This window comes from Ammospiza caudacuta, chromosome 7, assembly GCF_027887145.1.
Source record: "Ammospiza caudacuta isolate bAmmCau1 chromosome 7, bAmmCau1.pri, whole genome shotgun sequence".
In the NCBI taxonomy this organism is placed as follows: Eukaryota; Metazoa; Chordata; class Aves; order Passeriformes; family Passerellidae; genus Ammospiza; species Ammospiza caudacuta.
This window is the reverse complement of record NC_080599.1, coordinates 8,488,799-8,513,119: the sequence shown is the minus strand read 5'-3', so window position 1 is coordinate 8,513,119 and position 24,321 is coordinate 8,488,799. Positions and strand designations below refer to the sequence as shown.

General features: G+C 50.7%; 2 protein-coding genes across 2 annotated transcripts in view; one reads left to right on the top strand and one right to left on the bottom strand.

Annotated features, from left to right (window-relative positions):
- Positions 1 to 24,321, bottom strand: part of LOC131559625 (zinc finger protein 345-like) — a 740,983-nt gene that overhangs the window by 357,979 nt on the left and 358,683 nt on the right. The gene's annotated exons all lie outside the window — the stretch shown is intronic.
- On the top strand, positions 21,812 to 22,435 carry LOC131559863 (olfactory receptor 14J1-like; the record flags this gene model as incomplete). Its single annotated transcript, XM_058808368.1, has 1 exon — positions 21,812 to 22,435. A coding segment is annotated over one exon (624 nt), but the record flags the coding sequence as incomplete, so codon positions are not given.

Genomic DNA, 24,321 nt, shown 5'->3' with positions numbered 1-24,321 from the left:
GTGTATTCAGAGGTGTTGATCCTGAGGTGAGTGAGAAAGGAACATTTCATGTTCCTGGTGCTTAAGAATTGTAGAGCAAGCTGTGAGCTTGGCCTGTGGCAGTAGAGTGTAGAGGGCCAGCTGTGCAGGCTGAAAGAAAATCCATTTCCATGTCTGCAGCAGCAATAACAAAAGCATTGCTGGCTATTTCCTAATTTTCCATTTCAGAACTTTCAAGGCATGAAAAGCTCATTTTGCAGAGAGAATGTTGCTTCTTGATAGTAGCCAGGGCGAAATGTCTAATTCAGAACTATTAGCAATTCTGTTGAATTAGCCCATTTAAATTTAGTTGCAGTGACTTAGAATCCCATTGTTATCAAAGTTTCTGATTTGTCCTTAGCAGAGCTGGTTGTAGAAATAGAGCTGAATAGCATAAAGTGCTGAATAGAAAAAAGGTTATAAATTATAGGTAACTTTCTTTTTTATAGGTAACAGTCCCTCACACTGCTGTCTGTCCACAGATCACAGAACCAACAGCAGTCTCTCCTCTGGCTCCCTCTGCTCATGGAGAGGAGGCCGAAGAGGAGGCAAATGAGATGGATGAGCGCCAGCCTCCAGCTGTGCTCACACCACAGCCTGAACATTCTGGGCCAGTAAATGCCAGCTGTGTGTGCTGCTGTCTTTAGTGCAGGACAGAGCTGCAAGTTTCTGACCAACCAGCACTTACTGTTGCTGGCTGAGGATGCTGAGTGCTGGAGTCCTGCCAGGGCTTGGTGATTGCCCCCAGCCTGTGAGAGGTGGACAATGGGCTTTGGTCTGTCACGTTTAGGCACCAGCTTCCTGGCATTTTGATAGAGGCCAGCCTGAAGCACGAAGGCTCCCTGTTCCCAGAGCAGGAGCATGTCAAAGACACTGTGCTCAGCCTTGTTGGATACACAGGGGACACTGTGGCGTGGAGAGACCTGTCCCCCTTCACACACTGGCCAAGTAGCTGCAGTCACAAAAAAATGTTGATCTGACCACACAAGTTCTTTCTGGTGCTTTGTCTCCACAAACTTCTTAGGTGTGCTTACTTGGGACTATTTCAGAGACACACTGGGGATGTAGAGTTGCTGCTTGAAGTCAGGGATTTTGGTGCCTTTGTTGCCAGGTTGCTCTTTTGCCTCTTCAAGCAGAGCAGCCAGTAGCAGAGCAGATAGGTGCTCTGAGTCTGCCTGTTTCTTGGTCTTTGATAAGCTGCAAGGAGATGACTATGTTGTCCATGAATCTGTGGGGATCCATTCTTGTCTAGTGTGGCCAAAGAAACAAAGTGAGTAGTTCTGAACCTTTCTTCTGAGGCACAAACCAGATGCTGACTGTGTCTGTTGATACCTTCTATTGTGTAGTGTGCTTTGAAAACTGCATTTGAAAACTGCGTTGGAGCCTAGAGTGGGAGCAAAGCTGCAAGTCCTTGACTGCTGTCTTGTAATGTTAAACCCAGGATGTACACCTTGCAATGATGCCTGCAGTATCTGAAGTGCAATGGGCACCTTTGTGGCTGGGGAGCTGCGTGGGCCCAAAGGACGCAGGGCTGGCGGTTGTGAGCAGCTGGAGATGAGGCAGCGTGGGGCCAGGGGGCCAAGAAGGCCAAGGGCACGGTGGCTGTGCCAGCAGCAGTGGGGCAGCAGGAGCAGGGCAGGGAGCGTGGCCCTGTGCTGGGCAGCGCTGCGGCCACAGCTGGAGTGCTGTGTGCAGCTGTGGGCCCTGGGAAGCAGAAAGTCATGGAGGGGCTGCAGCGTGGGCACAGAGGGACAGGGGAGCTGGGCAAGGGGTGCAGCACAAGGCCAGGGAGGAGGTGCTGAGGGAGCTTCAGCCTGGACAATGGGAGCCTCATTAGGGACCTTCAGGCAGACTTCCATAGATCCCTGCCTTAGATCCATAGAGCCAATGCTCAGCACAAGGGCTGTTTCCCTGCCAAACATCCCCTCACTGCATCCAAGTGGTTTAGAAACTGGAGTAGGTAAAACTTTCATATTTTGTTTATTTGTTTGTTTGTTTGTTTGCTAGAAGAAGCCTTGTGTAATTTCTCCTTCTCCAGGGAGCTTTTTCTCAATCTTTCCTGCCCTTTTCCAGCACTGTCAGAAACACATCACTTTCAAGTTAATGACTCCCGTGTCTTTTGGCACCCCAGGGAATGAGTGTGTGTTGTGTTTGGGAATTGAGCAGGAAATCAATGCCCTTGCATTCCAGCTGGTGCTCAGAGATTAGAGGAGCTGGAGGGGCTGGGTTGCATTTCTGATTCCAGCCACTTTAGCACCATCAGTGTGGTCGAGTCCAGAAAAAGAACTTGCCTGAGCACACATGCACAAAGAGTGCAGTTCCCAGCAATGCTCTGGGTCTGATTGCATTCCATAAGGACCCAAACGCTCCAGATTCCCCAAGAGTGTGGGTTACTGAAGCAAAAGGAGAGCAAGTTCAGGATTGTAGTTGAGCGGGACACTGGCTACCAAGTTCTGATGTGTGTAGCAACAGAGAGCACAGTAAAGAGGGATTGCAGTAATGAGATCTGCCTGTCTATCTATCTATTTATCTATCTATCTATCTATCTATCTATCTATCTATCTATGTAACATTTACATAATTGAATCTTCCTGGCTCTGGTCCAAGGCAGTTGGAGGTGCAGAGCTCACCTAAAGCATCCCTTTCTGGAGAGAATTAGAGACATGTTCCCTCAACCAATTCTGAGCAGGCAGAGATGTTTTCCCCTCCAGATATGGTGGTTTGTTTCCCCTCAGAGTTGTTTTCCTCATCTGGACTCTTCTGCCCTCAAGTGCCCAGTAAATTCTTTAAATTTCTGCTGGTCCTAGAGAGGTGCAACAATTCCATGTTTTGGTGGTGTTTGGTGACTCTGGTCACACATGCATTATGTGACACATGGTTTCCTTCACTGGCATTCCCAGGGCTGTGTAAGTGCATTTGTTCATGGGGCCTTAGGAGAGTCTTCTCTTTCCCTCAGCAGCAGCAGCAGCAGCAGGGAGCGGTGGCAGGGTCAGGACGAGGAGGAGGTGCCTGCCCTGTCCCTTTGCTCCCGGGCCCCAGCAATACCCTAGCTCCTCTTCACAAGGAAAAAACTCCAGCAATCTAAAAAGAGATCATTCAAGTACAGTTCTACCTGCCTTTGTATTGTAGTTCAGGGCATATCTTTTTTGTCTATAATTTCATGATTTTTATGAAAACATGCATTCATATCTGCACATTTTTGTAGTTTTAATTATTCATATACATAAACATTCCGTTTTAAACTATTGATTTATTGCAGTTGGTAATTTTGAGGTAGTATATTTTAAAATGTCAAAGAACAACATCTTTTGGGTAGTTTTCCTCACTCTTAAAAAAAAACCCCATAAGCCATTTTAGTCTCTGTCTCTCCAAGTTGGTTCATATCGGCCTATTTTAAATCAGGGCTACAATACTTTTATAGGATTTAGAGAGGTCCAATGAAATGCACACCAGTGATTCCTCTTGTGGAATAGCATGGCCCTGCCATAACGCCTCTATTTACTTTTTTTCCTCTCATTAGCTCAACTGCAAACTCACATTTAGTTGCAAACTTACACAAGATGAGCAAAATCAAAACTATATGATGGGCCTTTGGGAGCTCCTTGCTGATCTTTCTGCTTCTTCAGCTGAGCAAGGCTCTGATCCAGGTAAAGAGATTGCACTTAGTACTACACAACCATTTGGCTGGAACTCTGCTGATTTCTAGGAACAGCTGGAGGCCTCTATCTCCCCAGGATGTTTTGGCTGAGCCAAGCTTTGCTGGGTTTTGGCTGCAAACACCATTGCCCTTGCTTTCTTATATCCACAAGTACCATGGCTGGGCAAAAACTGCCACTTGGGCCATCTTCCAAAGGCACTTTGGTCTGGAGTTTGTGAATGAACGAGAGCCTCATCCACTTCCAAACCACATGAAAATAATCATGAAAGAGAACTTCCCATCTTTAACAAACAACTGACAATTCACAAGTGGATCTAGAACTTCTTTACGCAATGAAAAGGAAGGCAATCTTCCAATGGAGTTGTGCTTTCGAGAGCTTTTCTTCTGACTCCCATTCCCAGCTGGCACTGGAAAAAGTCATGTCTCTGCAAGTGTCAGTGTCTTCTGTCTGCCATCAGTTGTTTTGCTGCAACAATCAGAACAGGCATCAGACTGGAGAGAGGCTCAGCTGATCCTAGGAACAGGAGCTGCCCCAAGTGTGGAGAGTCAGGGATCTGTGTGCGGAAGATCTCGGGCTTTACGGGTAGATAGGAAGCCCCCCTCACCCTGCAGTCAGACCTCTGCTCCGTGCCTGGCCGCACCCAGCCGGACGTGAGCAGAAGGAAATGACACTGACTGCCCAAGGCATAAAAACCCCTGAGAGCCCTCAATAAACGCCATTTTCTGTCCACACATTGGTGTCTGTAGCATGTGAACCGAGTGAGCCTGGGCTTTGGGTCACCGTGCTGGACTCCGAACCAGGTCGCCACGCCGTAACAGCGATATCTGGTGACGAAACCCGGGACTGAGCAGCGCCCGGGGTTCGGGGATCGCCTGGATGAGGGACCGAAGGCTGCACAGCTGGCCTAGTGCAGCAGGGGGGGTGCCCCCGGACCAGCGTGGACCATGGAAGCCATAGCGAAGGTCGTAACTCAGATGCATGCGCAATGGAGTATTGGGGGTAAGCTTAAAGATCTATGTCTTGCATTACCAAGACTGATTAAGCTTGGGGCTATAGAAAGCCCAGTAGACATCCTCCATCCGGAGGTTTGGGATAATTGTACAAAGGCTCTGGCCGAGGAAACCATGTCCTCAGGCTCAGGGAAAGCCCTAAAATCGTGGGGCAGAGTTATCCAGGCTCGGCAAAAAGCTCGGCAAGAGCAGGAAACCTGGAAAGCCGCGCAAACTTGTTTATTAGCCACGCCGCAGCTGGGGGTAGGGGCAGCAACGCAAACCGCGGAGGATTTTTACCAGGGCGAGCGCGCGGAGGCGCGAACGCCGGAACCCCCTCAGTGAGCAGACTCACCATTGGAGCGGGGGGAGTACGCGCGGGCGTTATGGCAGGGGCTAGCAGAGGAGGCGCGGAACGCGGCCATAATATCAGACCCCAAAGCGGTTGATATAAAAGCACCCCCGCTATATCCATTTGAAAATGGCGCCGAACCACGTGTTCAGGGAGGAAAGGAAGACGCGGGGGGTGGAAATGCAGTCAGCCTGCTGAACAAGGCATGCGCAGGCAAGCGGGGAGAAGGGGTGGCCCCCGCGGAGGAGCGTAAGACCAATCAGAGCGCTCGATTCACATTAGGTCCTTATAGGGCAAGGACCTCCCCCAGCAGGAGGCGGGGGGACCCCAGGAGGAGGGAACGGCCCGACCTTCGCAGGAAGGGGCGGGGTCGGAGCCCGATAAAATGGCTGAGCAGCCAGGAAACGTCCGGCCAGTCGACTTCTGGCTCGGACTCGGGCTCCAAGCTCGAGAGGGGCTTGGGGGGTTCCGACTCGGATTCTAGTTTTAACAGAAAGAGAGCAGCGGCATATAAGGTCACTAGCCACAGCGCTCCTGCGTGGGTGAAGGGGTTATCAGAGAAAGATCGAACCCCGCTTACAGACTCGTGGAAAATAAAAATAGCGTGTGTAGAATGGGCTCCGTTGGCAACACTGGTGTTTCCAGTCCGTGTGGGGGGAGCAGGCGGAAACCAAAGGACCTATTCCCCGGTAAACCCGGAAGACGTCCAGGCAATTATTAAAGCGATTGCAGACAGGGGAATTAATTCTGCCATGGTTTCCACACTCATTGACAGTGTTTTTGGAGGGGATGACATGCTACCTTTTGATATTAAGCAGACTTGCAGGATGATTTTTGATGGGGCAGGGATGATCGTTTTTAAACAGGAATGGGAGGACAACTGTGTAAAGCAGCTAGCCTTGGTAACCGGAGCAGACCATCCACTGCATGGCTCCAGCATACAGAGGCTAATGGGCACAGACCCCACTATGATCAGCCCCCAGGCGCAGGCTGAGGGCTTGCGGGCCCATGAGGTTATGACAACAACCCATGCTGCCCGAGAAGCCATCCAGGTTGCTTCCAAAGTAATAGCCAAACCCTCCCCATGGTCAACTATAAAGCAGAGTGAGAGTGAGAGCTTCACTCAGTTTGTGGACCGCTTTCAGGCAGCATTAGATTCCTCTGCATTACCCTCAGAGGCGAAGGGTCCTGTGCTGGCAGAGTGCCTACACCAGCAATGCAACTCAGCCACCAAGGACATTTTAAGATCACTGCCGCAGGGGTCTAATATAGCTGCCATGATCAGACACGTTGCAAAGCAAGAACACCTAGCTCCCATCCAAGCAGCAGTTCACACTGCAATAACCAGTGTGATGGCATGCCTTAAGTGTGGCCAGGCAGGCCACTTGGCAGTAAACTGCCCTCAGCCAGGATGCCCACCAGCAGCTGCTCCACTACGCCAGGGGAGACTGAGGGGACCATGCTGGGCATGTGGAAGGAAGGGGCATTTAGCTAAGGAATGCAGATCCAGGCCTCAGGGAAACAGGAAGGGGAGGGGGCAGCTCAGCCGTACACAGCCTCCTCCTACCTGCAACATGCAGCGGCCCAGCTACAGCAACCCCCAATGGGGCCCAGGGCTCTCATGCCCACCACCACCACCCCCTCAGGGAATGACCAACTTCGTCGCCCAGCCAATGGCTCAATCAAACCCACCTGCACCTCAGGAATACCAAGAACAGCCTCCTGGGGGCGAAGCCCCTGGGTAGCTTTGGCCATGAAAGCATGGGAACGAGACCCATGGGTGGCCTTCGCCGCGAAGGTGGGCAAGCACCCACTGATCGTGTGGGCAGTGTGTCGTCTCCACAACAGCTCTGATGACTTGGCCATCTGCCTTCCCTTTTGGGTGGACACAGGATCAGATGTCACCGTCATCCCAGACATACACTGACCTCAACCATGGAAACTAGAAGTAGCCCCCATGGTGGGCAGAGTTGGAGTGCTGTCCTGAGCCCACAAAAGCACCCAACCAGTAGCAATAAACCTCTGCACTGAGAGAGGACCAGGAAGAACTATCACCCTCACTACATACGTTATGTTGGATTGCCCACCCTTGTTGGGGAGGGATGCCCTAGCCTTGCTGGACGTTAGGGTGACAAATTTATTCTAAGGGCCACTGTCGCATACCTGCCATTGCCCATCAAACTAACTTGGAAATAAGTCGATCCGGTGTGGATCGAGCAGTGGCCCTTGTCAACGCCTCGAATGACTGCTCTCCTTGAGCTAGTTAGCTGTGAATTACACAAGAATCATATAGAACCCTCCACCAGCCTATGGAATACCCCGATCTTTGTAATACCTAAACAGTCTGGTGAAGGCTTTCGTCTCCTGCACGACCTGTGGGAAGTGAACAAAAGAATCCAGCCTATGGGCCCCGTGCAAACTTCGCTGCCCATGAACTCGATGATACCGAGAGGACAACCCTGTGCAGTGCTCGACATCAAAGACTGCTTCTTTTCTATTCCCCTGCACGAAGATGACAAGGAGCGTTTCACTTTCTCCATCGTCTTCCCAAATAGCCAGTCGCCCAACCTACGTTTCCAATGGAGGATGCTTCCACAAGGGATGGTCAACTCTCCCACCATCTGCCAGATCACAGTGGACCGAGCGCTAGCACCAGTCTGGCAGAACAATCCGACTGTGACCATCATGCAGTACATGGACGACATCCTGATCGCCACGCCATCAACAAGACAAGTAGACCAGCTGATATCAACCATCTCCGAGACCATAAAGACAAATGGCTTCGAGGTAGCGAGTGCGAAAATAAAAAGGGACCATGCGTGACCTTCCTAGGAGTGGGAATCACAAGGTCCTACATAACTCCTCCCCGAATGAAAATCCGCCGGGACATCAAGACGCTCCACGACGTGCAACAGCTGGTAGGGTCCTTACAGTGGCTCCGCAACATCGTCCTGATTCCTCCCAAGGTCATGGACCCTCTAAATGACCTCTTGAAAGGGAAGAACCCATGGGAACAGAAAACCCTGACACTGGAAACGATAAGCTCACTCAACTTCATCGATGGTCAGGTGTCAGAGAGCGTGCTCACCAGATGGGATTCAAGTGCTCCAGTCGATCTGTATGTCCACTTTACACAAAAGGGGGGAGTGGGAGCCTTAGCCCAAGGACCCCCTGACAAAGCCCAACCGATACTATGGGTTGTCTTGGGGAAACCGTCACATGCCTTTTCTCCGAGAGTCGAGTGCCTCAGCAGCCTCATCATGAAAGGCAGGAAACTCGCCCTAAGACATCTAGGCATCGAGCCTTCCAACATATACTTGCCCTTCCGCAAACAGCTCTCTGCGCAGTCAACAACAACCACATCTGAATATCTAGCCATGGCCCTTGCAGGCTTTGGAGGAGAGATTCGCTATGCAGAAAAACCCCCTTGGACTTGGCTGCTCACGGTCATCAATATCAACCTCCCACCAAAAGTAATCGACCGACCGCAAGCAGGACCAGCCATCTTCACAGACGCATCATCGCTGACCTCCACCGCGGTGGCATTATGGCAGTCAGGAGAGGAGTGGCAACGTGTCAAGGCAACCGACCCCACGCTTTCAGTCCAACAGCTTGAAGCAGCAGCCGTAGTGCTAGCATGCAGACTGTTCCCAGAAGAACACCTTAACATTGTGACTGACTCCATATTTGTGGTCAAGCTCTGCCTAGCCATGTCCGGACCAGGTGTGTCAGTGTCCACAGTGGCAACGATGCTGGAGGAAGCACTCTGTTCACGGAAAGGCACCATATCAGTCATCCGCATCAACAGCCATGACCCGATCAAAGGATTCTACCAAATAGGCAACGACAAGGCTGACGCCGCCGCAAAAGGTGTATGGACACTGAAAGAAGCTCGTCAGTTGCACTAATCCCTTCACATTGGAGCTAAAGCGCTTGCGAAAAGGTGCCGGATTTCTACTGCAGATCACAGAATCACAGAATCACAGAATTTTCAAGACTGGAAGAGACCTATAAGATCATCTAGTCCAGCCGATGTTCTAACTGTTCAGCTAGATCATGGCAGCAAGTGCCACATCCAGTCTTTTTTTAAATTCTTCAAGGGATGATGCCTCTACCACCTCACTGGGTAAATGATTCCAGTTTCTGACCACTCTTTCTGTGAAGTATTTCCTTCTTACTTCTAACTTACATCTAGCTTGACGCAACTTGAGACTGTGTCCTCTTGTTCTATCCGTTGTCGCCCGGAGAAAGAGGCCGACCCCCAGCTCACTACAGCCACCCTTCAGGAAGTTGTAGAGAGTGATGAGGTCACCCCTTAGTCTCCTTTTCTCCAGGCTGAACAACCCCAGCTCCCTCAGTCGCTCTTCATATGGCTTGTGTTCCAAGCCCCTTATTAGTTTCGTTGCTCTCCTCTGGACACGCTCAAGTAACTCAACGTCCCTCTTAAAGTGAGGGGCCCAGAACTGGATACAGTACTCCAAGTGAGGCCTCACCAGTGCCGAGTACAGGGGAAGAATGACCTCTCTGTTCCTGCTGGCCATACCATTTCTGATACTGGCCAGGATGGCATTGGCCCTCTTGGCTACCTGGGCACATTGCTGGCTCATATTCAATCGACTGTCAACCAGCACCCCCAGGTCCCTTTCCACCTGGGCACTATCCAGCCACTCCATCCCCAGCTTGTATCGGTACAGGGGATTATTATGGCCGAAGTGCAATACTCGGCACTTGGACTTATTGAAGTTCATCCCATTTGATTCTGTCCATTTGTCCAGCCGTTCCAAGTCTCTCTGGAGAGCCCAACACCCCTCTAGTTGAACTACACTCATTCCCAATTTGGTATCATCAGCGAAACTACTAATAAAAGACTCTAAGCCCTCATCCATATCGTCAATAAAAATATTGAACAAAACTGGTCCCAACACAGAACCCTGAGGGACACCACTTGTGACTGGTCGCCAGCTAGATGTGACACCATTCACCAGCACTCTTTGGGCCCGGCCATCCAGCCAGTTTTGAACCCAGCAAAGGGTATTCCTATCCAGACCACGGCCAGCTAGCTTGTGTAGGAGTATGCTATGGGAAACAGTGTAGAAGGCCTTTCTGAAATCCAGAAAAACAACATCTACAGCCTTCCCTGCATCCACTAGCCGGGTTACCTGATCATAAAAAGTGATCAGGTTAGTTAGACATGATCTACCCCTCCTAAATCCGTGCTGGCTAGGTCTGATACCCTGGCCATCCTGCAAGTCTTGCATGATGGCACGTAATATGAACTGTTCCATTATTTTGCCAGGTATAGATGTCAGACTGACTGGTCTATAATTGCCAGGGTCATCCTTTGCGCCCTTTTTGTGAATAGGTATCACATTGGCCAGCTTCCAGTCATCCGGAATCTCACCAGTAATCCACGACTGTTGGTAAATGATAGAGAGTGGCTTTGCAATCTCACTCGCCAACTCTCTCATCACCCTGGGGTGGATCCCGTCTGGTCCCATAGATTTGTGAATGTCCAGGCATTTCAATAGTTCTATAACTGTCTCTTCTTGGATAATGTGGGGACCATTCTGTTCCCTAAAACCATCTACCAGTCCAGACGGACGGGAGTCTTGAGGGCAAGTTATCTTCTCATTAAAAACCGAGGTAAAATAGGCATTGAACACTTCTGCCTTCTCCTCGTCTGTAAATACTAAATTACCACCTGTGTCCATTAAGGAACAAAGGCTGGTCTTACCTTTTTTCCTACTATTAATATATTTATAAAAACATTTTTTGTTGTCCTTAACAGCAGTTGCTATCCTGAGTTCAAACTGGGCTTTGGCCTCCCTAATTTTTTTCCTGCATACTCTAGCAGCCCTCTTGAATACATCCTTGGAGACCTGACCCTTTTTCCAACTCTGATACGTCCTCTTTTTATTCCTAAGCTCTTCCAAGATCTCCTTACCCAGCCAGGCTGGACGTTTGCCCCGTTGACTGATCTTTCGGGATACAGGAATGGTTTGTTCCTGCGCCTTCAAGATCTCTGCCTTGAAGTAAGCCCACCCTTCCTGAACTCCTTTATTTTTAAGGGCGGCTTCCCAAGGGACACTCTGAATTAATCTCTTAAACAGGCCAAAGTCCGCCCTCCGGAAGTCCAAAAGCATCGTCGTCGCCACGTGCCCCCACTGCCAGAAGTCACCACTGTGGTCGAGTGGCGTGAACCTCAGAGGCCTCAAAGCCTCAGAAATATGGCAGACAGACTTTACACAATGCCAGCTGTTGAGACCCCGAACGTAGCTTGCAGTTACCATAGATACGTACAGCGGCATGACTGTGGCCACACAGCATCTCAAGACCAATTCCAAAGCGACCATCCAACATTGGCTGACAGCCATGGCATGGCTTGGAGTGCCAAAACAAATCAAAACAGACAACAGCTCAAACTTCATTTCAAAGGTGGTACAAGCATTCGTCTCAAGATGGAACATCGCCTTGGTGCATGGCATCCCATACAACAGCACCAGACAAGCTATTGTCGAAAGAACAAACCAGACTCTGAAAACTAAACTGGAAGTATTAGCAAAGGCAGAAGGCTTCACCAATGCCATTCCCCCGGGTGACCAGATGCGCATACTGGCAACTGCGCTGGTAGCATTAAATCAATTCCCTAGGGGGGATGAAACAAACGGTCCAGCCCCGAGACACTGGGCCACTTGAGCACTAGAGAAAGGCCCACGGGTGGTGATCAAAAATGAACTAGGGGAGTGGGAACAAGGTTGGAGACTAGTGCTCATGGGGCGGGGATATGTGGCCGTTAAAAAAGACGAGGACATTAAATGGTGTCCACTCAAATCTATTAAACCAGACCTTCAAAGAGAAACTCATGAGAATTGTGAGACTCTGTTTGCAGGACTGGATCTTTGGATGCCCCCGCAACCCATATGCCCCACTATTGGGAAAGAGAGAGAGACCACCGAGCAACCAGACATCACCTGAGAAGCTCGCACCATCAAAATCAAAGCAGCAACGGTATCTCTGTGTGATCTTGTTTCTAGGGTTAGTAGGCGGAGGACAGGCAGACACAAAATATTACCCTCACCAGCCATTCAGGCGGGTTCTAAGCCATCTCTCAGGTGAGGGGGCCATCAAAGAAATGGTTACAGCTGACACCCCATCTTTCGAGTTCAGGTTGAAAGACATTTTTCCCATGCATACAGGGAACCCCAAGGGATTTCAGGAGACAACAGTATTTGGGATCTACTGGTGCCCTGCTTCCAACCCAGGGAAAAGTGATTGTAATTATCCAGGGTATGGATATTGTGGATATTGGGGGTGTGAAACTATTGTGGTAAGCAATAGATGGACACCACAACAGCCTGATAAGTTCCTGCAAATTAAGTATACTCCGCATGGCTGTATCGAACCAAAATATGATAGGGAGAGGTATGCGCTTGCGCCCGAAGGCTTGAAACAGCACACCTGCACAGGCTATATAATGACAATCTTGCAGCCGACCCATGATGGCTGGGCCACGGGCAAAGTGTGGACAGCGTATGTTCATCTCACTCATTGCTACATCTGGGTGAACATACAAATTATAAGACTCTCAGCTCCAATATCCCAATCAGTCGGACCCAATCCAGTTCTAGCAATGAGTAGACCCAGAAAGGGGATTGCAGCTAAGGGCAGTTCTAGCCACAAAACACAGATGTCGAAACTAGCCTCCCCATCCAATCTCTTAGCCAAACCGACCCTCTCCAATCCATTCTTAAGCATGTTAAATGCGACCTTCTTATCGTTAAACCAATCCAACCCAAACTTCACAGAATCATGCTGGTTATGCTATGATGCACAACCCCCTTTTTATGAAGGTGTTGCCTTCAATTTCCCATCCATCTTCTCAAAGTCAGACAATCCATGTCAATGCAGATGGGACACCCCCCGGAGAGGCATTACCCTAAGTCAGGTTACGGGCCAAGGCAAATGCTTTGGAAATGCAACCTTGGTAAAGCAGATGGGCAATGTCTGCCGGGAATTCGTCAGACTTAATGGAGGGAAGTTCCAGTGGGTGATCCCAGCTGCATCGGGAATGTGGGTCTGTCAACGGTCTGGGGTAAGCCCATGTGTACTCCTTGACAAATTCGATCATTCTACCGACTTTTGTGTCCAAGTTCTAATTGTCCCCAGAGTCCTGTATCTCCAGGAAGAAGAGGTGTACCGCTTGTTTGAGGAACCTGACTGGCTCCACAAATGAGAAGTGATAACAGGCGTCACCATCGCAATGCTCCTCGGTTTAGGAGCTACCGGCGTTGCCACAGGCATCTTGGCTCTTTCAACACAACATCAGGGACTGGCACAACTGCAGATGACTGTCGACGAGGACTTGCAAAGGATCGAGAAATCCATCTCTTCCCTAGAAAAATCCCTTTCCTCGCTCTCAGAGGTTGTCCTCCAAAACAGGAGAGGACTGGACCTCTTGTACATGCAGCAAGGGGGCCTGTGTGCCACCTTGAAAGAGGAATGCTGCTTTTATGCAGACCACACCGGAGTCGTGAGAGACTCCACGGCCGAACTGAGAAATTGACTAAACCTAAGAAAAGTGGATAGAGAAGCTCAACAGGGCTGGTTCGAGTCGTGGTTCAACCAGTCCCCATGGCTCACCACCCTGATTTCTACCCTAATAGGCCCACTCACTATAATCTTACTAACCCTAATCTTTGGGCGTTGCATATTAAACAAACTGGTGCTATTCGTTAAAAGGCGTTTAGAAACGGCTAACATATTGTTTCTCGAGCGCCGACAATTACTTTAAGGCGTGCCAGTTACTAACACACTTGCAATTTTACACTAATCCTACTAACCCATGAAATTTTGTAACCTCTACATTTTATAGCTTTGTAAGATTTTTACTAATCATGGGGGGGGGGGGGGAATATGTGGAGAGTCAGGGATCTGTGTGCGGAAGATCTCGGGCTGTACGGTTAGATAGGAAGCCCCCCTCACCCTGCAGTCAGACCTCTGCTCCGTGCCTGGCCGCACCCAGCCGGACGTGAGCAGAAGGAAATGACACTGACTGCCCAAGGCCCAGCCATAAAAACCCCTGAGACTCCTCAATAAACGCCATTTGCTGTCCACACATTGGTGTCTGTAGCATGTAGACCGAGTGACCCTGGCCTTTGGGTCACCGTGCCGGACTCCGAACCAGGTCGCCACGCTGTAACGGCGACACCCAAGGAGAAAAAAAGACACGAACTTTTACCTCCCAAACCCATCTCCCCAGAGGCTCAAGCAAAATTCCTCTGGTTCCCAGAAATACAAAGAAATAGGGCTGAGAAGACCCTTTGCAGCTATGTGTTCATGCCCAAGACTTTGCTGATGTCATTTTGATTTTGCCTTTTTTTCTTTTTAAGTTTTTCTGTATTCCTTGCACATCAATTTAGAGCTCTGTAGGCTACTCGATTTGTGACTACTTTTCCCAGTCCTTTTCCATGGCCTTTGCCTAAGCAGAAAGACAAACTTCCAGAGCTCCAAGCGCCAGGGGGTAAAAGGCCCCAGTGTTATCTTGGTTCTTCCTGGGACAGACCCCTCCAGGGAGCTGGTGGACTCACCATCCCTGCAAGCCTTTAAAACACGACTGGTTGTGGTACTCGGTGCCGTGCTTTAGTTGAGGTATTAGGCCATAGGTTGGACTCAACCATCTTGAAAGTGTCTTCCATGCCAGTGATTCTGTGATTCTGTGCCTGAGGCAGCTTTTCCTGCAGCCCTGGAAAGGGCTGCGGGGGCCCTTGGCCAAGGATAGCGATCAGGGCTCATGGAAAAGAAGCAAAGGGCTCAAGGCAAAGGCTGACAGGGCAGAGCTGCTCCAGCGTGGCCCAGAGCGAGCCTCATGTCCTCCTCCTCAGCCTGCACCCTCTGCGCTGCCCTTTGCGGCGCTGGCGGCTCCTCTCGCTGCGGGGCTCCAGGGCGTGCTGGAGGCCGGGCCCCTCGTCTTCGGGAAGCACCGGAGCCTCGGAGGCGAGCGGCTGCTGCTGTGGCCGGCAGGGGAGAGCTGTGGCTGCGGCCCCGGGCACGGCGAGCTCCCGCTATGGCTGGCTCCTGCTGCGGCTCCTGCCTCTGCTCTGGGCTCTGCTCCTGCCCTGTGCGGAGGGCTGCCCGGCAGCTCCATGCTGCTCCACAGTGGGCCCGGCTGGGCTGCTGCTCTCTGCGGCCTCTGCCCGCCGCTGCCGGCCTGCCTCTGCCGCAGCCGGGCCCACACGGGAGGCAGCACACTGCGGGCGGCTCGGAAAAGCTCTGCCCGCAAAGTGCCCACCATGGCCTCGGCCTCAGTGCACAGGCTGCCAGCGTCCTCGCAGCTGTGAGCCGGCCCGGGCCGCCTGCCGGCCTCGGCCACAGCTCCCGCCTGTGTCTCCACGGCCGCGGCTGCTCGGCACAGCGGGCTGAGCACAGCCAGGGCCAGCAGCAGCTCCTCACGGGCCCAGGCTCCGGGCGCTCCGAGCCTGCCCAACCCCGAATTCCAGCCCTGAGGGGCTTGGCATCCCAATGCATCCCCTGGGGACAGCAGGGTCGGCCGCTGAGCTCAGCCCATGGTGACACCACCAAGTGACCAGTGGAAAATTCACCAAATCCTCATCAGAGACAAGAGAAAACTCCCATAGTACCTGACAGCCTGAACCAACTGCCAAAATTCCAGATTATTCCACCCATGTAGGAAAAGAGGCTTTTGCATTAAAGCAGAAAAGAGTTATCTAAAAGGAGGGCAGGAACAAACAACGAAGTTATTTGGACTCATGCTTCTTGTGTCTGTTAAAAAGGCCAAGAAAATGCACTCCTTGATCTCCTGACACAGCTCTCTCTGTTCATGATGTGGGGCAGCAAGTGCTGATGATGTGCAGGAGCTGATGCAAGGGATAGGGACGAGGATGTAGCAGGCACAGTGCCAAGCTGACAGAGGGATGATCTCTGGCAGTGGCACTGAAGGAGAAGAGTTTGCAGTCAGGACAGAAAATGGCTCTGTTATGAATAACAGCTTGACTAGGCCAATGTTCAAGCAGCAATCAATTTATTATTTAATATGGTAAAGTATGAGCAATGCAGCGCTGGGTACAGTGGGGGAAGTTTTCTCTCCAACTGCACACCAATAATTGAGAGTTACAGGTATTTATAGGGGTACTCATCAGCTTTTTCAGCAGTTTCTATTTCAAATTTTTTTACTCATCAGCAATTTTTATTCCAAATTATTACATCATGATTCTATACACTATTGTGATCTTAGTTTCTCAGGATGTATCTCAAAGGAGTATCCCCAGATGGTGATGGTCCAGTTTCCAAAAGAAGAAAGACGAATCCCATCTGGTGGGGTCCAGCTCCCCAGATGTGTGTCCACCTTTTAATTGCAGAGACTATAAATCTCATAACAGTGATATCCAGCTTCCCTTTGGTCGAAACCATAAACCCTTGAGGTGATGTTCATCTTCCTTTCTCAAGCTGTTTTTCTCTGCTTCAATAATGCGTGAGATAAGCATATTTCCTTTATATATATTCCAAAGCTATAGTTTCAAGGATACAAGTAATATTCTAAAATTATACTTCAAAAGGTTATTATTGCAGAGCTTTTTATGGATTAAATGCAAGGAAAAAGCAACATCTTTAATACCTTAATTCCAATGCTCCTAAATCAACCAGGGTTAATTGCAAACAAAAGATAGGTTCAAAGGCCTTTTTCCATGCTTTATTTTCCTCAGTTATTATTAGAATTCACAGCTCTCCCATTGTCGGGGTCCACAAATTTCACATTCACAAATACACACGTCGCCTGTTTGTACCTGACACGAAACACAGCTTTGCATCTCACACCAGGGACCCCACCAGGCCCCATCGGCTGCTGGGCTGGGCAGGGGAGGCTGCAGGGCCGAGGCCGTGCCAGGCCATGGCTGCAGTTGGCAACATCTGGGCTCTGCTGAGCCCTGCCCTGCTGCCAGCCCGGCCCCAGCCAGGATCTGCTGGGCCCCAGGAGCAGCCCCGGGCCAGGCCGGCTTGGCCAAGATTCTGCCACCGTTGGGGTTCACCAGCAAGCCCTGGGCAGGGGGATGAGAAGTCGTCGGCCCTGGGCCGTGCTGCTGCTGTGCTCTGGCCTGGATGCTGAGATCCTGGCCCTGCCCCAGCACGGCCCATCCTGACACAGCCCCAGTGAAGCCGCTGCAGAAACCTCCATTGTAAAACAGCTCCAGCCCAAGCACCAAGCCTGGCCGGGGTCACAGAACCATCTGCAGGCCCTGGGTGAGATATGAACTCTTTCAGTGCTTCCATCCTCCCTCGAGTGAGAGAAAAGGACTAAGTGCAGGCTCATAGAGGAGCAATATGAAGACACCAAGGTCATTGAAGATGAAGTTGAGTCCCAGATGGGAGGGATGAGGAGATATCCTGATCTTGGGGCTGAAATCCTCTTGTAAAGCTATGGAGAAGGATGTAATTGATACATCAGACTCTTTTTCCCTATAACGCACTAAAAGGTATGAGGAAATTTCTTGTTCACCAAAGCCTTCTATGGCAGCAGCTCTCTGGCCACAGAGAGAAACACAACTTTCCAAGCATTATTTTGGAAAAGCCTTTGGAGAAGATAAGAAAAAAGTAAAAATTCTTAGCTTAACTTGCTGCACTTGGTATTTTAATCAAGTTGAATGTGTTATGGAGATTTGTTTATCAAAGGGTGGGTTCTTATTTAGCCAATGGTGATGATGTTTGGATTGGAGGACCATTTAAGTCCACATGTATCAAACTGGGGTATAAAAGTATGAGTTTCTTAATAAAGATTATTGATCAGCCTTCTGTGAATCATTGAGTCAATGTCTATTATTACCTGGCTGGGAGCCTTTAACATGACAGGCCTCCATGCTAAAGTAAGCAAATGTTGAAGTAGCTGTGATCGCATGAGAAGTCTGAACAGAGAAAGAGAGAAGATTGTTGAGACCCTGTGTCCTCATGAAGAGAAGAAGATCTCTGTATTCAGAGATGAAGATAATTTCAGAAATACATGAAGAGGACCTTTGCTCTTCAACAGCTCATCTTTAAACTAATACCCCATAAGCAGACATGGCCTATGAACACAGCTGTGGGAAAAGTTGTGGAAAAAATAGGAGGGACTTCACAATTGCAGATTTGCCAGGCAGCTGCTATTCACTGAAATTGAAAGCAATGAGAGAACTATTTTCTTATGGAGAAGTCTCCATAGAAGGAAAGAGAGACTCCTCTCCCCAAGAGAACTGAAGAAAGGCTCTTATAGAAGTGGTAAACTGACTGAAACCTTTAGGTTTTGTCTCATTACATTGTCAGTAACAAAGAAAAGGTTTTAGAGAGAGGAGAAGTATTCTAAAAGTTTTGTTCTGATTCTTATTTCTCTTTCTTTGAGTTACTATTAATAATCTTTTCTTTATACTCTTTTAAAGTTTTGAGCCCACTTTGCCTTTCTCCTAATTCGATCTCACAGCAGAAAATCAGTAAGAATATTCTAGTGAGTGCACAGGTAATTAGCCAACACTGAATCCACCACACTAATTGATGCATTGGCTAAGAAATCTCATATTGGTGAACTAAAACCACTACAGAGAACTTCCTGATGAACTGCATGAGAACAGAGGGAAATCAAGGCAGAGCCATGGTTTGTCAGGACTTGTTTGATCCTAATGAGCCCTGTGGTGCATTTGGAGGTGAGCCCTGGAACCTCAGGGCATGAGAGGAGATTGCACAAACCTTTCCAGATCTCAAAGTCAGAGGAAACACTCAAAGTGTCTCAAAGCATGAATGGGTCCCACTGAGGTCCATCCCCAATGCAGGCTCCTCCTGGACTCCTTGGAGGAGTGAATTGGAGGCCAGGATGGCACTAAATGCTCTCAGAGATTCAGTGTGGAAAGGAAATTCCAAAGTACCTTAAAAACCTTGAGTATTTCAAATCATTGATGAGGCCCACTGAATGTCAGTACAGAGTTCTCAAGGGACTCATTAAAGCAGAAAACTGGGGCCATGATTGAAGAAACTTCTCATTGAGTTTGTATTAAGAGTGAAACACCAAGTACCTTAAAATACTTGAAGTACCTTGAGGCATTAATGAGCCCACTGAGTGTTGTTACTGACAAAGGCTCTCAGGGGACTCATTAAAGCAGATAATTGGAGGCCATGTTTGCAATAAACCTCTCAGAGACTCCAAGGCAAAAGCCCAACCTTAAGTCCTTTGAAACACTCTGTGACCATTAAGGAGCCCCTAGGGCCATTTCTGACCAAGACTCCCCAGGGACTCCTTCCAGCAGATCCTTGAGGCCACTGGGATGTGGGCTGAGGGGAATTCTGATGGCAGGACAAGGGGCTGACAGTACCCAGCCTGGCTGGGGCTGTGCCAGGAGGCCCCAGGGCCTCAGGACAAAGTGTCTCCTCCCAGCCCTTGGTGGCACAGACCCTGCTGCTGTGCCCCAGGGCACCAAGACTTGGCTTCTCTTTGTCCCCACCTGTCATCAGTGCTTCCAGTTCTCTGCTCTGCCTGGGGCCTGGAGACACATTCTCTGTCTTCTCACTCAGTAGGACCCATTAAAACTTCAAGAAACTTTGGAGTTGGATTCTGACTTGGAGTTCTGGAGAGGTTTATTCTGCTCCCTCTCAGGGACTGATATTCAGGGCCTGAGCACAAAGCCCCAGAGGCTCATTAAAGTCCTTGTGCTGTTTATGCTGCTGAGCTGGGCTGGGCTCCTGGCACAGAGGCAGCTCCTGTAGAGCTGCACAACCAAGCAGAGCTTCAAAAGCACATTTCTCTTGATGAGCAGCTCTTCTGCCAGCCCAGCAGGGCTGGGGCACTGCCTGCAGCCAGCCCGGGCACAGCACAGAGGCACAGAGAGCTTCAATCAGTCAGGGCTGGGAAGGTGCTGAGAAGTGCCTGGGGCAGAATCTCTGCCAGCCCTTGGCACAGGAACCTCTGGCTGCAGGACAATGCAACTGCAGCTCCTGGAGCCATCTCCTGCAGCTGGAACATCCCAATGCCTACAGACTCTGTGAGTACAACTCTTGAGTATTTCTGGTGCAGGGGAGGTGAAATTCTCATGAAGCTCTGACATGCTTTGGGGTTCAGATCAGTCATGGAATATTTCCAAGACAAGAATTTTGATAAGAACGTGGAAATTTCCAAAGATTTTGTATTCCATTTCATATTACTGGTTGATGGCAGGGATGGGGGTATAAATATTAACGGCTGATTATGAATTTTGACTAGTGTCTGAGACATTTGAACTGTTCCTATTAGTGATCAATAGGTTCACGGGAGATCCCTAATGTGCTTGCAGCCACTCTGCCCATGGACAGCAGAAGCATCACTTTTGCTCTTAACCATCAGGCTCAGTCTGAGCTGTCCTTTCTCCAAGCTGCAAACAGAACCTGCCCCCAGCCAGCACCCTGCAAACAGGCAGGGTTCTGTCAGTCCAAGGAGAGTGCACAGAGATTTGGGGTCTGTGAGTGCTGGCAGGGAGAGATCAGGCACAGGGAAACACCTGCAGGAAGGAAAATCTCCTGGAAGCAGAGAGAAGATCAGGCAATAAGAGAAAACAAAACCCAGCAATGCTGTGGCAAGGAGAGTTTGGAGATGTCCACAGGAGCCCCTGCAGTGCAGCCCCTCTCTCTGAACAAGCCCCCTCCCTCCTGTGCCCCAGCCAAGCCTCTGCCCTCAGGGCCGGGGCTCCAAGGCGTGCAGCCCCTCCTGTGCAGGCAGAGCTGCAGCAGAGCCGTGGGGCAGCTCTGCAGCCCCGGGCCCAGTTCCCTCTGCAGTGCACAGGGCTGGGAGCTGCTGCCGGGCACTGGGGGCTCTGGAGGGGGCACAGCTGGCTCAGGGTGACGCTGTCCCCAGTGCCTGGCTCTGGGCGATGCTGTCAGTGCAGCCAGAGAAGGAGCTGCATCTCCCTTCATCCAATGCCATCATAAGGACACTTGGAAGTCTCCCTGAGATTTCAGTCCAAGCTGGGAGCTTCAATCCCAGATGCAAACCTGTCCGAGAGCATCTCTGAGTTATAGGATTAATGGGGAAAGGCAGAGGTGTTGTGACATGGAAAATGCTGCTGGGTTGGTGAAATGAGCAACGTGAGTCCTTGGCTATAAGTATGAAGCTGGGCTGTGATGGATCCATCTGCTCTCAGCAGTACCTGGTGATATTTTATGGGCAGCATAAGAAAGTTATTATCCTTCACCTGAGGATGGTTAAAGACCAGAGAAACTCCAAAGAGAATAACATGACAGACCATCTCCCATCACGCTCCACTCATCATCTTGCCTCAGGGAACTCACTCTGTTCTACCAGAGGGCAGCAGAAATACGGAGAGTTTGATATCCAAGAATACCAGGAGAAACATGGGGGAAGCTCAAAAAGAAAACCACAGAACTCCTAAATACAGAAGTGTTTCTGTGTGTATTTCAGGGGAGGGTATATGGGAGATTTGATTTTGGTTACAGATATCTCTTCTAACTCTTCACTGTCCTTTTCTCCATGAACAGGTCCCCATGTCCAGCCCCAGCAAATGTCCAACAGCAGCTCCATCAGCCACTTCCTCCTGCTGGCATTGGCAGACACGCGGCAGCTGCAGCTCCTGCACTTCTGCCTCTTGCTGGGCATCTCCCTGGCTGCCCTCCTGGGCAACGGCCTCATCATCTGTGCCGTAGCCTGCGGCCACCACCTGCACACACCCATGTTCTTCTTCCTGCTCAACCTGGCCCTCAGCGACCTGGGCTCCATCTGCACCACTGTCCCCAAAGCCATGCACAATTCCCTCTGGGACACCAGGGACATCTCCTATGAAGGATGTGCTGCTCAGCTCTTTTTTTTTGCCTTTTTCATGTCAGCAGAGCTTTCCCTCCTGACCATCATGTGCTATGACCGCTACGTGTCCATCTGCAAACCCCTGCACTATAGGACCCTCCTGGGCAGCAGAGCTTGTGCCCACATGGCAGCAGCTGCCTGGGCCAGTGGTTTTCTCTTTTCACTGCTGCACACAGTCAATACATTTTCCCTGCCCATGTGCCATGGCAATGTCCTGGGCCAGTTCTTCTGTGAAATCCCACAGATCCTCAAGCTCTCCTGTGCTAAAACCTTTCTCAGAGAACTTGGGCTTCTTGCAGTGTGTGCCTTTTTAGGAATTGGCTGTTTTGTGTTCATTGTTTTCTCCTATGTGCAGATCTTCAGGGCCGTGCAGAGGATTCTCTCGGAGCAGGAACGGCACAAAGCCTTTTCCACCTGCCTCCCTCACCTGGCCGTGATCTCTCTATTCATCAGCACCTCATTTTTTACTTACCTAAAGCCCCCCTCCAAGTCCTCTCCATCCTTGGATCTGGCCCTGTCAGTTCTGTACTCAGTGGTACCTCCAGCCCTGAACCCCCTCATCTACAGCCTGAGGAACCAGGAGCTCAAGGCTGCAGTGTGGACAATGATGACTGGATGGTTTCAGAAACATTAAACTCCTGGCCAATTGCTGCAAATCACTTGTAATAAAAGTAATCTTTGATACTTCTGCTTGGTTTCATTTTGGAGGTTCTTTCTCTTTTTATTTTACTTTTTTCACCTTGTCCACTAATAAATATGATTGTTTGTGCCATTTCTAATTTTGTTTCTCTCCACCTTCCTTGTGGCAACAGCCTGTGTCAATGAGGGGCTGTGCTCTTGGTTGGTTTAAAGGAACTAAATAATCTCCCAGCAGAGTTTCCTGCAGAGATGCCCTTTTGTTGCCTTCTCTGGATCTGCAGCAGCAATGTCTGTGTGCAGAGCTGGGGCAGATCAGCGCTGGCCCAGCAGCTGTGCCCAGCAGCAGCAGCAGCACTTGGTGTTGCCAGTGCTGCTGCCGTGGCCCTGCCCCGCTGCCCTGGTGGCCCTGGTGTTGCTGCAGGGCCTGAGTGCACTCAGGGCCGGGCACAGCCCTGGGGGTGGCAGTGCCGGGGCTGCAGCAGGGACAGGGCATGGGCACTGCTGGGGCAGCGCTGACGCCTCAGCCCAGGCCCTGGGGGCTCCAGGCTCCTTGCCCAGGCTCTCTCAAGAACACGCCCAGGCCAATGCTCAGCACAGAAAACTGCTGTGAGCAGCCCCAGGCTGGCTGTGGGCAGGCTGGGGGCAAACAGCATGGCTGGGGCTCTGCAAGGGTCCTGGGGCAGATGGGAAGGAGCAGCAGAGCAGGGGCTGATCCATCCCCAGTGCTCTGGACAGCCCAGGGCAGCGTCCCAAAGCGTCTTCATGGAGCTTCCAACAACATCCCCCCTCTGCAGCCCTGCCCTCTCCCCCAGCTCACACAGGTGCCCCATCCTTGCAGGCACAGACACGGCAGCACTGGCTCAGCAGCCCCTGTTTGCATTGCACAGAGCAGGGTTAGCACCCCCATGCTGTTGGTGTGGGGACATGAACCTGAGGGAGCACAAATGCCATCAGCCCCTGGGGCCAGCAAGGGCTGGGGGACACCAGGGAAACCACTCAGCTTTGTCCTGGCCTCTGCTGTCAGCCAGAAAGTTTGTTCCTATCAGCTGGGAGTTTCCTGTCCCACTGCAGATGCTGTTGCTCAGAGAAAGGGCTGCCTGGCAGCCACCCCCAAAGTGCCCTGAGCATTTCCTATGCTTCCCCTTTGCTTTCTTTACTCTTCCCTTATACAAATTTCTTCCTCTTGCCCAGCCCTGTTCCCTCCCCTGCAAACAGGCCATCCCTGGTTGCCCTTTCATCTCTGGCCCTACTCCCCATTGCAGTTCCTGACTTGGCACCATGGGAACGTCCACTGGGGAGAAGGATCATCCTACAAGTGCTGCAGGAATTGTCTGCAGGCTCCTGCAGTGCCTGGTGCTGCTCCCTTGCCAGAGGCACTCCAGGCCAGGGGGGCACATCTGGGCTGCTGTGTCTGCCTCTGGGGCTCCCTGTTCTGGGCAATGAGGAGGAGCTGCATCTCCCTGGCTGCCCTCCTGGGCAACGGTCTCATCATCAGCGCCGTAGCCTGCGGCCACCACCTGCACACACCCGTGTTCTTCTTCCTGCTCAACCTGGCCCTCAGTGACCTGGGCTCCATCTGCACCACTGTCCCCAAAGCCATGCACAATTCCCTCTGGGACACCAGGGACATCTCCTACACAGGATGTGCTGCTCAGCTCTTTTTATTTGCCTTTTTCATGTCAGCAGAGCTTTCCCTCCTGACCATCATGTGCTACGACCGCTATGTGTCCATCTGCAAACCCCTGCACTACGGGACCCTCCTGGGCAGCAGAGCTTGTGCCCACATGGCAGCAGCTGCCTGGGCCAGTTCCTTTCTCAATGCTCTTGTGCACACAGCCAATACAT